The 13,459-nt window shown below is 45.6% G+C and overlaps 5 protein-coding genes across 5 annotated transcripts; 4 read left to right on the top strand and 1 right to left on the bottom strand.

Moving 5' to 3' along the window:
* Positions 1 to 303: 303 nt before the first annotated feature.
* AOL_s00054g471 (uncharacterized protein) lies at positions 304 to 960 on the top strand (the record flags this gene model as incomplete). Its single annotated transcript, XM_011121787.1, has 2 exons — positions 304 to 586; positions 719 to 960. 2 exons carry the CDS (start codon positions 304 to 306, stop codon positions 958 to 960), a joined length of 525 nt encoding a protein of 174 aa, XP_011120089.1.
* Positions 961 to 1,504: 544 nt separating this feature from the next.
* Positions 1,505 to 2,034, top strand: AOL_s00054g470 (uncharacterized protein; the record flags this gene model as incomplete). Its single annotated transcript, XM_011121786.1, has 2 exons — positions 1,505 to 1,756; positions 1,834 to 2,034. The coding sequence occupies 2 exons, from the start codon at positions 1,505 to 1,507 to the stop codon at positions 2,032 to 2,034; spliced, it is 453 nt and encodes a 150-aa protein (XP_011120088.1).
* A 1,858-nt stretch (positions 2,035 to 3,892) lies between these two features.
* AOL_s00054g469 (uncharacterized protein) lies at positions 3,893 to 4,270 on the top strand (the record flags this gene model as incomplete). Its single annotated transcript, XM_011121785.1, has 2 exons — positions 3,893 to 4,101; positions 4,234 to 4,270. 2 exons carry the CDS (start codon positions 3,893 to 3,895, stop codon positions 4,268 to 4,270), a joined length of 246 nt encoding a protein of 81 aa, XP_011120087.1.
* Positions 4,271 to 5,042: 772 nt separating this feature from the next.
* Positions 5,043 to 6,963, top strand: AOL_s00054g468 (uncharacterized protein; the record flags this gene model as incomplete). Its single annotated transcript, XM_011121784.1, has 2 exons — positions 5,043 to 5,208; positions 5,318 to 6,963. 2 exons carry the CDS (start codon positions 5,043 to 5,045, stop codon positions 6,961 to 6,963), a joined length of 1,812 nt encoding a protein of 603 aa, XP_011120086.1.
* A 414-nt stretch (positions 6,964 to 7,377) lies between these two features.
* AOL_s00054g467 (uncharacterized protein) lies at positions 7,378 to 10,827 on the bottom strand (the record flags this gene model as incomplete). Its single annotated transcript, XM_011121783.1, has 1 exon — positions 7,378 to 10,827. One exon carries the CDS (start codon positions 10,825 to 10,827, stop codon positions 7,378 to 7,380), a length of 3,450 nt encoding a protein of 1,149 aa, XP_011120085.1.
* Between the last annotated feature and the right edge of the window lie 2,632 nt (positions 10,828 to 13,459).

The raw sequence follows: 13,459 nt of genomic DNA, 5'->3' as shown, positions 1-13,459 counted from the left end.
CGGATATATGGTAGTCGCGACAAAATCTAGAATAGTAACCTAATAAACCATGTGCACTTTTATACTTTTTTAATTGAGAGTTAAGGTAATGTGTAGACATCTTGTAAGTTTAAATCGTTGATCGGCCACTAACTCTCGCAAATTACGGCGTTTCATAGAGAAGTCCATTTCTCCCGATCACCAGTCTTATTACAATATTATAACCACAAATTCTTTCCCGCATCCTCCATTTTATCAAGTATCTACTATATACCCTAGCTACACGACCCTAATCCCGGCATATACTATATCCATCACCCGGCCATGTCTAAAGTGGCTTCGCTCTCTAAGGATATATACACCTACATCACCACCTCGAGTAACTTCCTTTATTACTTTAGCAAGTATGCGTACGCTCCCGATGACTGGCTTTGGTATTTCACCGGCACCGAAATTGAAGGTAGATCCGCCTTCACAATGGCGGACACAATCGGAGATAGTAGCGACTATAAGGGTTTATACCACCATGGCGGCACGCATTTCTACTATTACCTCGATGATCCGGACACCCTCGAGAAGCAACTGAAGGAGGCTTACATGGTTGGATGTACGACCACCCTCTGTCCCTCCCCCTCTCATCTCCCCCACCTAACCAGAAGACCAAAGCGACACATGGCGCTCTACGATCTCGTATTCAGAACGTTGTGATCGAGGGTATCTGCTAACGGTGCGTGTAAAGTGATCGATTGGGATAGAGGCGTGGATCAGCTTGGAAGGTTATATCTTATCGGATACGATGATATGAAGCAAATCCATCTTGGGAGGACATTTTTTGCCAGCGCAGTATACCCGGCCAGTCTTTCACATCTTGCGAGGTTGTACGTTGGGGGCGAGGAGCTGCGGAGAATAGTCCGTCCCCACCAAAGTTTTATGGAACCCGATCTAGATGAGGAGGGAAGGGCGAAGAAGAAATCCGATTAAGTGATTGTTAGGTTCGCGGGAAAGTTAGGTGTGGATATCTCGTGCCTAGGGTACGATAAACTGGTTCGTGGCTTTGTTTGAAATGCGGATAAATTTAAACAACGAAGACTTTAATTAAAGCTCCCCAAGCGTTTTTTTAGACCTAGATCATTTTTTGGTAGCATTTATTTAGCTAGTATTGTTTCGTTGAACCAAAATACTAATCTTTGGTGTCTCAAAGTTGTGAATCTGCAAGTGGGTTTCTAGCTGGCTTGGTGCCGGTGTCACGTAGGTGTTCTAGGTGCAGACGGAGACGATATGTCAGTCCCGTAACCAGATCTGCAGACAATCGATATATAGCGTCAAAATTACGTCTTTATGGGCATGCCAGTTCTGAGTTATCCACATCCCTCACCTGCATCCCACATTCATCGTTAGGTTCACCTTCAATCCCCAGCATCGCCATCGTCATCGTCATCGTCATCACCGTTGCGGTTGTCATTAAGAACTACTATTACCGCCACCGTTACTATTACTATTACCACTACCATTGCTTTTAAACGCAATGGATCCCACTGGGCCATCATCTGGGACCCCAACGGGGGTACCCGTACGGCTCCGGTACCCGATTTTCCCCCTAGGCCCTCGAAACCGCAATTGTACTAGAGACCATCTCTTGACCAGACTCTCTGGGGGGGACTTCAAAACGTCGAGGGGACAGATAGTCGACCAGGAGTACCTAAACGTGGTCCGGGGTAGTAGAATATTCTCGCGGTGGTCAAGAATGCTTTACTGCATAGTTGAAGTCGACCTCCACGTTCGTATTGACCCTTCAACAATGCAGGCCTAGACTGTAGTCTTAATTTTCAGTTGACTAATATGAAATTAATGTAGATGTCAGATGGGAAAGACCTAGCGCTCTCTATGAGAGCCCTAGAGAATTCAGTACGAATTGCCACAGGTTGGGACAATCTGGAGGCCGTGACGGTCTATGCTGTCATCAAACCTGCCATACTGTGGGCCGTCAGCGTCGTCATCGCTGTGATATTTTCGACGGTGGCGTTAATGTTAGACCACAAGGAGGCGAAGGCGTAGGCTGCGGTGAAGGATAATAACAAACCATGGAGGAAAGCACAGGCTCGGAGTTGATAATAGGTGCAAAGTGCAACCAGGGCCATTGTGCAGTCCTGGCTCTGCCGATGAATATATTTCCTTTGTTTCCTTATTTCCTTTGTTTCCTCTGTTTCCTCGTTCTTTTCCTTTCCCGCCGAACTTTTGCAATCTCCTTCGCGGCCGATTAATAGCCATATCAATTTTTCTTTTCCTTTTTACTTTTTACTTTATTTTTTTAACAAAAGAAGGGGAAAGGAAAAGAAATCTTGATGGTGACCCATCTCATGCCTAAATATCACAGTGACCTTCATGTAGAAATGCGTAAGCGTCTGTAAAAGCAAGACCTCATGAGGGGAGGGCGGTAGACACCGATAATCAGACACGTGATCTAAAATACTGGCTGGAGTTTATCACCACATGCTGAATCAAAACGTAGGGTAGATCGTTCTCCAGCTTAATAAAATAATACAATGTTTATATAAATTAGATAGAAGATAGTATATTAGTCTCGAGAGGCGGATATTATAAGTAGTAGCTAAGCTGAACGGGGGATAACACTTTGCACGTAAAAGGTGCGGGACAGATATAATTATAAGCAGTAGCGCTATAGCTAGTATTTATATTCTTCTTTGTGGTCGTAGATCTGAATCTGTACAACTGTATACAAGAGGAAGACTTAATCAGGGAAAAGACCTAAAACGGGTCTCGGTATCGGCATCCCTGCAATAGGTACTATTTGCTATTCACGCAGGATAGAGCGCCTAAGTGCCAAGTTGATTTCGATATTGATTCCCGACGGATGGTTACTAGAAATTGGTTACATTAGTCTCTGTACAAAATTTTAAAGCATATAGAGTATGTTTAGAAGTATATATCTCTCTCTAGATACTATGAAGTTACAAAAAAATTAAAAAAATCGGAGCTCGGAGTATGCATTGACAACGAGTATCTGCTGCGGACCGCAGTGCAGGTGTGGTTTTTTACTCCAACAAGCCGATATCGTGTAAGTACGTTCTAACTACGCCGGTCGTTGGTTGGATGTCAATTTAGCCGGGGCCGGGGAAGCACGATATAAACCAGATACGAGGATATCCAGTATCATGATATCAGCCGACCGTGCTGCGCCCGGTAGGCATCAACATTTGGAGAGCGAAGAGTGGTTTTAAATTATAAAATCTGCTAAGGATCCAATCGTCGAGGTAAGCTTAATTCTTATATGTATAATAGTATAGAGATATTGTGAGGAAAGGCTTTGCGGTTTTTAATGGATTGAATATAATTGATACATGATAGAATGACATGTACATGTTACACGACATAGAAGCTTTCTTGTGCGTGCATTCGAAAGGGGGCGGTGGCTATGTAATTTGTGAAGGAAGGAAGGAAGGAAGGAAGGTATGAAGTATATAAGTTGATGCTCTGGACGTGACGTGGTATTGAGATACCTCTCACTCATATTCTATCCCTTCTGAATGCTGAATCAATCTATTTCACTGTTAATAACAAATCTCATATCTACTTAAGTACCTAAGTAGGAAGTATCTATATAAATTTACATTTAGATCATTTATATTTATATTTATATTTATATTCGTTACCTAAACAGAAACCAGACACCATTTTTGCATTCCAAATCCTTCTTACACGGTATACACCCACCCGGGGTCCCATGTTTCATATCTCGTCCTAATTAGCCAGCTTCAAAAGATCAACACAAATTCGAACCGAGAACAGTCGCACGACATATTCGAAATTCGAAATTCAAAAGTCAAAAGATCAGACTAAATTTTAACTTAATTTATTATATTAAAAAAAAAAAAGAAAAGAAAGGAAGGAGGGAATGTGCTTCAAAGACTCCAATGTCGAGTATCTCGACCCACCAGCACGGCAATCGTCAGTTAAATCAGAAGCACCAACGATATTAGTGCCCCCGAGCAAGAATGCTGTAAAAGAAGCCAAAGCGGCTGAGAAAGCAGCGAAAAAGGCCAGACGAGAGGAGAACGCAGCGATTCGTCGAAAGATGATGTATGGACCTGGTGGTGGTGCAATGTACGGAGGACATATAGTATTTGGCGGCGGCGGATCTGGATGTTAGTGCCATCTGACTACCTACTATCCTATCACTTCTCGAACAATATATATTATATTATGATACTGACGATATCTCGATACGGACAATAGGATTGTTCCATATGCATACGCACATTGCATGCCTTAGCTTAGACATCTGGCGACACACGAGACGAGGCTCTCTCTACTTTCCATTCTACTTTGGTTCTCCTTTCGAATTCTCTTCTATGATTCGGTTCTATAATTAATTGCATACCCACTTTTACATTTCTTTGCCTTCGAATCGGCCACGCACGCGACTCATAAATAAAGATCGGACTAATCGTACCAGCAAATTACAAGAGCACAAGCTAGCTGCGAGCTGGAGATAATTAACATACGCAAGCAGGCGTGCGCAGGGGTGTGGAGTCGGTAAGGCTGGACCGAACCAGTCACAGCGGACTTCGCCACCCCAGTCCGGTACCAGATGCCATGCAGTTGGATGCATGACGAAGGCCCTCCACCTGGGCCTGCCTGCCTGCCTGCCTGTACTCTGTAGCGGGAAGTCGCATGGTTCCGGCCCCAAAATAGGTCCTTTTTATAGCAGTCGCTGGCCCGTATTTCACGGTTATTTGTATTTCTTTTGGATACAAACCATTTCCATATATCGTGTCGTATCAGATAATAACTGCCGGTTGTATTTAACACTACTTCAACCTGCGACCTGACTACTAATCAATCGATCATCAATTCATTCTCCTTCTCCTTTTCCTTTTCCTTTTCCTTTGCCACTGCATTGCGATCCTTTTCCTTTTCATTTTCATTTTCCTTTTGATCTTTTTATCCGTAGAACTATTACATCACCAATCCAATTTGAATATTCAATTCAATCCTGTTCTGTTATTAAAATCTAAGAGAAAGAAAGAAAGAAAAACAGAAAGATGGTGATACGAGCAGAGGCCCAATCCCTCGACACCCTCACCAGACTCGCCGACAACCCGCCGCTCCAAATCCGCCGATATCCTCCTCAACCTCCTCCTCATGACCCCCACGCTGCAGCTTCCCATCAGCTTAAACTCTACATCGTTCGAGTCCCAAACAGCCAAGGTAAAACTCTTAGTTCCTTCCTTCCTTCCTTCTCTGTCTAAACTACACATAACAAGCAAATCTCGGCATGTAACAAAGTCTCGCTAATGCACGATCGTATTACTCACAGATATCATCCTCACCCCTCTAAAACCCCAGTGCAGCACCGTCACCGCCCAAGATATCGTCTCCTGTCTATATTATCTACGCATCCAACCTGTAGAATCTCTTCAAAAACCTCGTTCGCAGTCCTTACAACCCGATAGTTATTCCTCACGTGGAACGGCATCATTCGATGATGCTAGACCTTCATACCCACGCGCTTCCTTCAGCGGTGAAAGTTCGCGGAGTGACCAGTTGGTCCCCGGCGGTTACAACAATGGCGTACAAATGAATCCTTCGTCATCGAGTATCCATTCCATGGGTAGCGGACCGATGCCGACAAGTACAGATTTTGAAATCACATTCATCCGAAGAGATCGTTTGACGGGTACTCAAACTACTATCGGCCGTATCTACTCAAACCATAATTCTCCATTGGTCGATATACCCCATATGCCGAATTCTTATGCCGCCCAGATGATGCACCAGGAATCTTTGGTGTCCAAGAAGGGTAGAAGGGATCGGAAACGGTTAAATCTGGAGGTTTATACGGATGGGTATAGGAAATTCGTGTGCCAGAAGCCTATACGGACGCCGGCGACGCTGAATGTTCCTGACACTACCCGTCCGTCTACCGCTACTAGCGATGGTGGCGAAAGCGTCAGTAGCCGTGGTGGGTATCTCTGGCCGGCACCGGTTCCACCTCCACCGCCTGGATTCGAAGACGTTGGACCTCCACCTCCACCAAAAGACCTGTTTGGGCCGCCAATGATGAGTCCAGCTATGTCCCGTGTATCCTACCAATCGAGGTTTACAGAGGTCTATTCGCCAGATAGTCCTAACCCATCAATAAGGCGACCGCGTCCACAACATCAACAACCGGAAACACCAGCAGCACAGAGTCCAGATATAGACGACGATTCCGACGATATCTTCAAACGTACGTTATTCCTCCAAGGCGAAGGATTCTGGAAATCCACCGGAAAACGTCTTTCCGCCTTCCACCGTCGAAAGCGTTCCGACTCCCCAGGTTCCCATAACCGATACCAACAACAACAACCTCAACAATCTCAATACACTGTCGACGAAGAAACCCGTGTGGCAATGGAGCAAATGGGTCTCTACTCAACTTCTCCGAATTACTGCCCACCAGGAAGTGGTTCCCCCGATGAAAAACTAGACAAAGAAACAAAGGGGAAAGGATACGTCTTCGAACCTCCACAAAAGGGTACAGGGACCTGTGAATTCGAAACGAACGGTGTCGGTCGAAAAATCAGATTAAAACTCCACCCACCCAGCACTATCGCCGGTAGTCCATTCGGTAACACCACGGTCGTAAAGGCCGACCCGATTCTCCTTTCAACCTTATCTTTACGTCCACCAGATGCGGATAGAAGTCCATCTCCTTCCGGAACTTCTTCAAGACCAGGTCATTCGAGAGGTCTATCGAAATTCAAGTTTGGAGAGAAGTTTAAGAAGTTGCAGAGGGAGAATAGTTGGACCGAACAGACGGAACATGATGCTGGGGGTGGGTTGAGGAGTAAATTGGGGAGTTTGTTGGTTGAAGGGGAGGGGATGGATGTGCTTGACTTGGTGGTGGTTAGTAGTATGGGTGTGTTTTATAAGAGGTATTGTGAGTGGTCGGAGGATTTGAAGGAGAGTGGTGGGGTTTAGAGAACTCCTATCTCTCGATAATATGAGAGGTTTCCGACTTTTTATCTCCAGCGTTTGAGAGTTTAAATCGGGTATGTTCTTTTGTTTATGGTGAGTTATGGGAGAGAGGGGATTCGCATGGTTTAAGTACTATGGCATCTGGTTATCCTTTTTCTTCTTCTTTTTTTAAAGTGTCGATATCATAAAAAGCGAGTTAGCATCAGCGACATGCGTACGCATGGCATTTTATGGCGTTTTATATCATTCGGAGTTTGGAAGGCTTCTTTGCATTGTCATCTAGACCAATCCATCAAAATTCATTAGTTTCATTACTAGTTATCCTTTTACATAGTCCTACAAATTAAAATGGAGATGCTAAATCCTATTCATACATAAATTACAATTCCCAATACCTATACACCTCCTATAAGATTCTTAGTATTTATCATACTCCGCCTCAGCCTCCTGCAACCTCTCCTCGATTCCTTCTTCACCCCACTCCTCATCATCCACCTCCTCAACCCTTTCCACAGGATCCTTATCTCTCAACTCCCTCCAATTCTCCCCATTGTAAGCCGCAACCTCCATATCACTAGGCCAAGCGCCCCACCCTTTCAACCGTTCCAAAAACAACTTCTTCGCCTCCTCAAACCTCGCCTTCCTAGCTTCCCAAACCCTCAATCTCTCCGCCGGATCTTCAATCCCTTCCAATCCTTTATTAAAATCCCACATTGCCTTCATAGCAATTATCGTCAATCTTCTATTTTTAATTTCCAGAAAATCACTATACCGTCCCATCCATTTCAAAAGCCTTATGATGGGTTCGTATTCCGCGTGACCCGTTCGGAGTAGTAATCTCATGTATGCGTGTAAATGTGCCGTACGGGGTATAACCTGCGGTGGTAATCGTGATTTCTCAGCTTCCAACGGAGATGATATATCGACCAATTTATCAAATATCGTATCTTCATCCGTCTTTAAATCCCCAAAACCCCCACTATCGTTATCACCATCGCTAGGCCTGACAGCAGCAGCAGCAGCAGCAGCAATACTTCTCCAAGAAGCCCTATTCCCTGGGTTTTTAAAACTCTTCTGGGTAACTTGTCGGATTCCTATCACCGATTCAAAGATTTCAACAACATCTTCGGTTCGGAATGGTAGTCTTTCGTGGAAATGTGTTTGGTCGTTAGTATAGGTCTTAAGTTGCTGTTCGTACTCCCACCCTCTTTCTGCCGCGATCGTGAATTCGTAAACAATGTTGGCTTCGAGGGGGAAACCCCAGTGTGACCTTATATACTCCCATATCTTCCTAGTACAGACATTGACATCTCGGTATTTCATCTTTCTCCGTGGGTTTCCTTCCCCAAAGCGGGCGGATGCGAGACGACTGGTAGCATATTTCGATAATTCAGATTGAAAGAGCCCACGGTGATGGTGGGTATAATTCAAAGCTTTGAGAATACTAGTCCAGGCGGTTAGGGAGGTTATTCCAAAGCCCGATGCGATGATTATAGCCTGTGGAACCCGAAGGAATAAAAGCCCGCTTGCGAAGTTCCAATGATTTAGGAAAGTACGATTTTTGCGAGGTGCAAAGGTGGTCGAAGTCAGACAGTGGATATAAGATATTGCCAAATCAACAGTTGCTGAAGAGGCATCTATGAAACTTGCATCCTTTTCTTCCTTGATATCCGCATGCTGCACCCCAAACTGGCGGATTCTGAGTTTTTCGAGCTCCTTACGATGGAAGACTTGCCACCATCGGAATTCAACTTTGCCCCTTTCGGTCTTGAAGGTTTGACGGCGTCGTGGGTGGCTATACCATTCTTCGAGGTATATGTGGGCTTCATTTGCGGTGGTTGCATTGGAAACTAGGAGTTTGGTGAGACTTAGGCTGGGTTTTATGCCTTTGCGAAGCATTAGGGTCCATAGTTCACTGACTGTGGGTGCCGGGGTTGGGACGAATGCGCCGCGGGAGGGGTCTGAAGGTGGTGGGATGATGTTCTTGGAATCGCCGATGCTGACGGTTGCTCTGTCTTCAAGATTTGGGCCTCGTCGGATTAGAGTTGGTCCACGGATTGTTGTGTCCGATTGTCTGAGGTAATGCTCTGTAGGATCCTTCTTGGGCTTAGGAGGTGCGTAGATGACATCGAGTTCCTCGCTCGGGGGGATAAATCGTTTAATCCCGGTTCTCACAGGGACAACGGCAGGTGCTTCCTCGACTGGTGATAAGTGTTTATCTAAAGCTTCCTGTTTCCGCGCCTGTACGATCCTTTCGAACATATCCTGGTACACGTGAACGACGCCAGCTCTTTCCTGCGAGGTTGTTATGATTTGATTGATGAATTGGAAGAATATGTGCCATGCTTCGTTGAGCGTCCTAGTAGCTCGGATGCGTGCTTGCAAAAGCGTAAACCGATTTTCTTCTCCAGTACTAGTACCAGCTATAAACCACGTGCGACGGGGAACCGTGGGCGTTCCGTCAATGTCACGACCGGAAAGGACCATTGCAGAGTATTCCCATGTTTGTAAGGGGTACCCAGCCCGTTGCATTTCAGATAAGACTTTGCCTGCCTCCCCGGTAACAGGTGTTTCGTGATCAAAGTCGATTCGAGTGTGGGTTTGGTCGTATCCATCGGTGATATCTTTCCGTGGTGGCCAGTTTTCGCCCTGATGGGCAATAATTCCACGTTCTGCGACGGATCGGGGAGCGGCTAGTCGGGTTCTGACTATTCCTCTGAAGCCTTTGGGGTCTAAATGCATCACTGGATTTGCTTGGAACATCTTCCTGAGGAGAAAGATTTGTGCGTCGATGATGAATCTAAGGGATGTCCAATACGGGCTAGGGATCCTTGGTGGGCCACCTATAGCCCATAAAATGTGATTGCAAAATATAATATCATTCATCGTGATCTCTGCCGGGGGGTCGATGCAATGTTTTGCATACATCTTTGCCACATGGGGTAACTGGGTGGGTGCATAATAGTTGGCGAGGCGAAAGAGTCGAAGAAACATGATACGTTTTGTGAGGGCATCGATTTTCAATTCAGGTTTATGCATGTGCTCCGCGATTTCGATGTTTCGGGTGAGGAAGTTGTCGACTAGGAAGGTAAGCCTTTTGATGGTGTGGGCGGTATGACCGGATTGATGTCTTAAGGTGTGGTTGAAAACGAATGACGGGACTCTGAACCTCAGCTTTCGACAAAGCCAGTTCAGTCTGGCTGTACCCTCGGCTCCGCTGCTAGCCAGGACCACATGTGCCCATAAGGCGATATCTCCTGGGTCGGCATTTCTTGAAGCGATGTACTTTAGAGCACGATCGCCTAGAGCAAAGAAGGTTCGGTGAAGAGGGTAGCCTTGTTGGTAGAGTTCCTCGCGTTTCGGCCATATCTTATATAGGATATATCGAACCGTCAGACCAGCACAAGAAATACCACGAGTTTCCGGGGGTGCCTCGAGTGAGATGCCATCCGAAGCGTTAGGAGTAAAATCGTTCAGACTTTCACGGCGAAGAGCTCTGTTTAAAGGATTCTTCAAGTTTGTGTAACCGAGATTGGTGGATCCCTTTTTAGGCTTTGGAATATCGTCTGCGCACCCGAGCAGGCGAAGAATCGGCAAAAGATGTTTTCGAACTGCTTCCGGAGGCTTATTCGCGTCGATGGGAACAGTATATCCAGGAACCTGTTGGACGAGGTCTGATATTTCGGAATCGAGACCAGGCTCGGGAGGCAGAATGTCGACATTGGGGTCGAACGGCAGACGGTCCCGATTAGCTGAAGGTAGAATGCATTTCGTTTGAATAATGAATGTTGTCCTAGCTGGGTAGAGGTAATTCCGGCCAATAAGCCTGCGAACTCTGCTTATTGCGGAGTTCGCGCCTGAGATCATCCACAAGGTCGTTTGATGGAGTTGCCAGCAGTTCCATTGATAGGATATCTTTGCTCTGGTTGTAGGCTATGCAATGCAATGTCGATATTTTATGTCGGCATTATAATCTCGTCGCAATGGTGCGAGATCTCAGGCCGTTCGTCGTTAGTTCCCCAGCATACATAACCACTGTGGGAAGTTAGTTGTGATTAAGAAATTGGCCTTGCTTTATGAACTACTTCTTAAGTAAGTAGTATGTAGAGGAATATGGGTAAACATGTGCATGGCCAGGGAATATAAATTTCTGATGTGGTGGATTTGGTGTTGGCGCCCGAATGGGAGAGTCGGATATAATAATCGGATATAGGGTACAGGCGGCGGTTAGAGATGAAGCTGTCGACAATTGACCAGGGCCAGCGAGGATGGGAGGTGAAGGAAACGCGCGGATGGCATCGCTTCCTCGCCAACGGGAGGATCCCGAAGCCAATGTTTGCTCTTGTTTTCAGGGAGTCAGCTCGGTGAGGTGAACGAGATATAAGTATATATCCGTATGCATCCCTGGTGCTATATTATATTATGATCATGTTAATATAATGCTTATGTGACCCCATCTATCGTGAACACTTAATACGAGTAACAGTAACGTATCAGATTCGATAGCCCAACAAACGTAAACCAGGCCAGGCTAAAAGCATATTATGCAATCTCCAGGAAAGCTAGAAAAAGGTCTTAGGAGTCCGGAGTGAGAGAGCTCGACTAGCGAATGAATTGAAGAAAAGAAAAGAAAGAAAGAAAGAAAGAAAGAAAAGAAAGAAAGAAAGAAAAGAAAAGAGACATAAGCAGAGGCATTAAACAGGAGTAGCTAGTAGAGTAGCATACATGTACTTACTTACATACTAGGGAAGTACCATGGCGGGCGAGTAAATCACCTTCATTCCGCCGTCGCCTCACCATACACAATATACACAGTACCTGAAGTGATCATGAGTTAACATTAACCTCTACATCGCGAATCAATCCATCCAACGGCACTGCTCCCAACTAACCAGACCTGGTCAGCATAACCAAGCACTCACTCACTCACATTTATAATATTATGGACTTGCGCTCCTCATGACAGGGCCTCGCCATGCCCCAGACCAGATGCGCGCAGGGGTATTTCCTGGCAGGCAAATGAAAGTGAGCGAAGTTCAAGCAATCCGGACAAAGAACGCTAGCCTCTTTTCCGTGCTTTTGGGAGGCCCGTCAGTTCTGGTCTGTCGAGACCGCAATTAATTTTCTTTTTCACAAGGGCCCTCCCGCTCCTGCTGTTTTTCTTTTCCTTTTCTTTGCCGTGCATTTTAACTGTTTCTCCAATTCTGATCCTAATCCTAATCCTCCTGCGAGAATTATTTTCATTCCATCATCTGTCCTCTTCCTCGGTTCATTTTTATTTTCATTTTTTATTTTTATTTTTTGATCTCTGGTCGTTGACTACTTTATTATCATTGTCACCCCGGTGAGGCTATTCGATCCCATTTGAATACTTTCTTATAGATTACATTACGCCCGTTACGATCCCTCCAGATCCGTTAGTTACGCGGGAAGCAGAACACCACACAAAAAAAGCCGACCTTATCGAGAAAAACGGTGCATTCGCAGGCATTAATTCATATCAATCCAGCTCGGTTCTCCGCGAAAGGATAGTATCGAGATCTTTATCTCTTTGAAACACGTACACGACAAGAGAGAAACGACTTTCTCCTTCTCCCGGGGAATACCTTTCAAATTGAATATTCGAAAAAAGAGGGGGCCACGAAATTTACAGGTTTTTAATTCTCATTCCGAACGCCCGTGAAATCAAATCGAGTCCAGTGGGGTTTTTTCCTGAGAGATTCTCAATCCGAACGAACGAACGAATCTGAATCTGTTAGCGTGGGAGGTTTCGGGCACACATCCATCGAATGAGACAGGGCCTGCGAATACGGATTCCGACGCCATCTTGGACGACGCTACTACGACCAATACCGATAGCGATACCGATCACGAATCACAAATCAATTCGAGGCCAATAATTAATACCGGACCCGATCCCATTTGAAGAAAAGCATTGATTGATCGGATATAACCAGAGTATATAAAATACGGTACCATCAGCCACGGTGTCTACCGCCGAGGAACCGTCGACGCGTCTTGGGACAGCTCTAACATTCTCGACCGCGAGATTGAAGGGCAAGGTGGACTCCCTGATATCGATGGCTACGACGGCAGCAGCATCAGCCCCGATGCCTCCAAGTAAGTACACAATTCTATAAAGTAATTTACCAGCAGCAGCGGCTGGATTGGCAGCAGCTCTCTTCTTTGGCGAAGTTAGCCGTTAGCCTTGTATTTCACTCATTCATTTTTGTGTCCTGGCTCCTATCTCCTCCCCGTCTTCCTAGCGTGTCTTTGTTCCCATTCCCACCACCTCGTTCTATATAAGCATATGATCCCGAATTAACTGGCTGGTTGGCTTGCTTGCTTGCTTGCCTGCACTTGTCTTGGATGACGGTGGTGGATGTGGTAATAGTGTAATGGTGGTGTGTGTGGTGTGCATGTGTATTATGTGCATTCAGTCGGTTGGATTGGAAAGAAAGTTGTGAAGCCAAAACAGTCCCCTTTTAGGTTTTGTCAC

Source organism: Orbilia oligospora (genome assembly GCF_000225545.1).
Source record: "Orbilia oligospora ATCC 24927 unplaced genomic scaffold scaffold00054, whole genome shotgun sequence".
Taxonomy (NCBI): Eukaryota; Fungi; Ascomycota; class Orbiliomycetes; order Orbiliales; family Orbiliaceae; genus Orbilia; species Orbilia oligospora.
The sequence above is the reverse complement of the archived record's forward strand: the minus strand, read 5'-3'. Positions and strand labels throughout refer to the sequence as shown.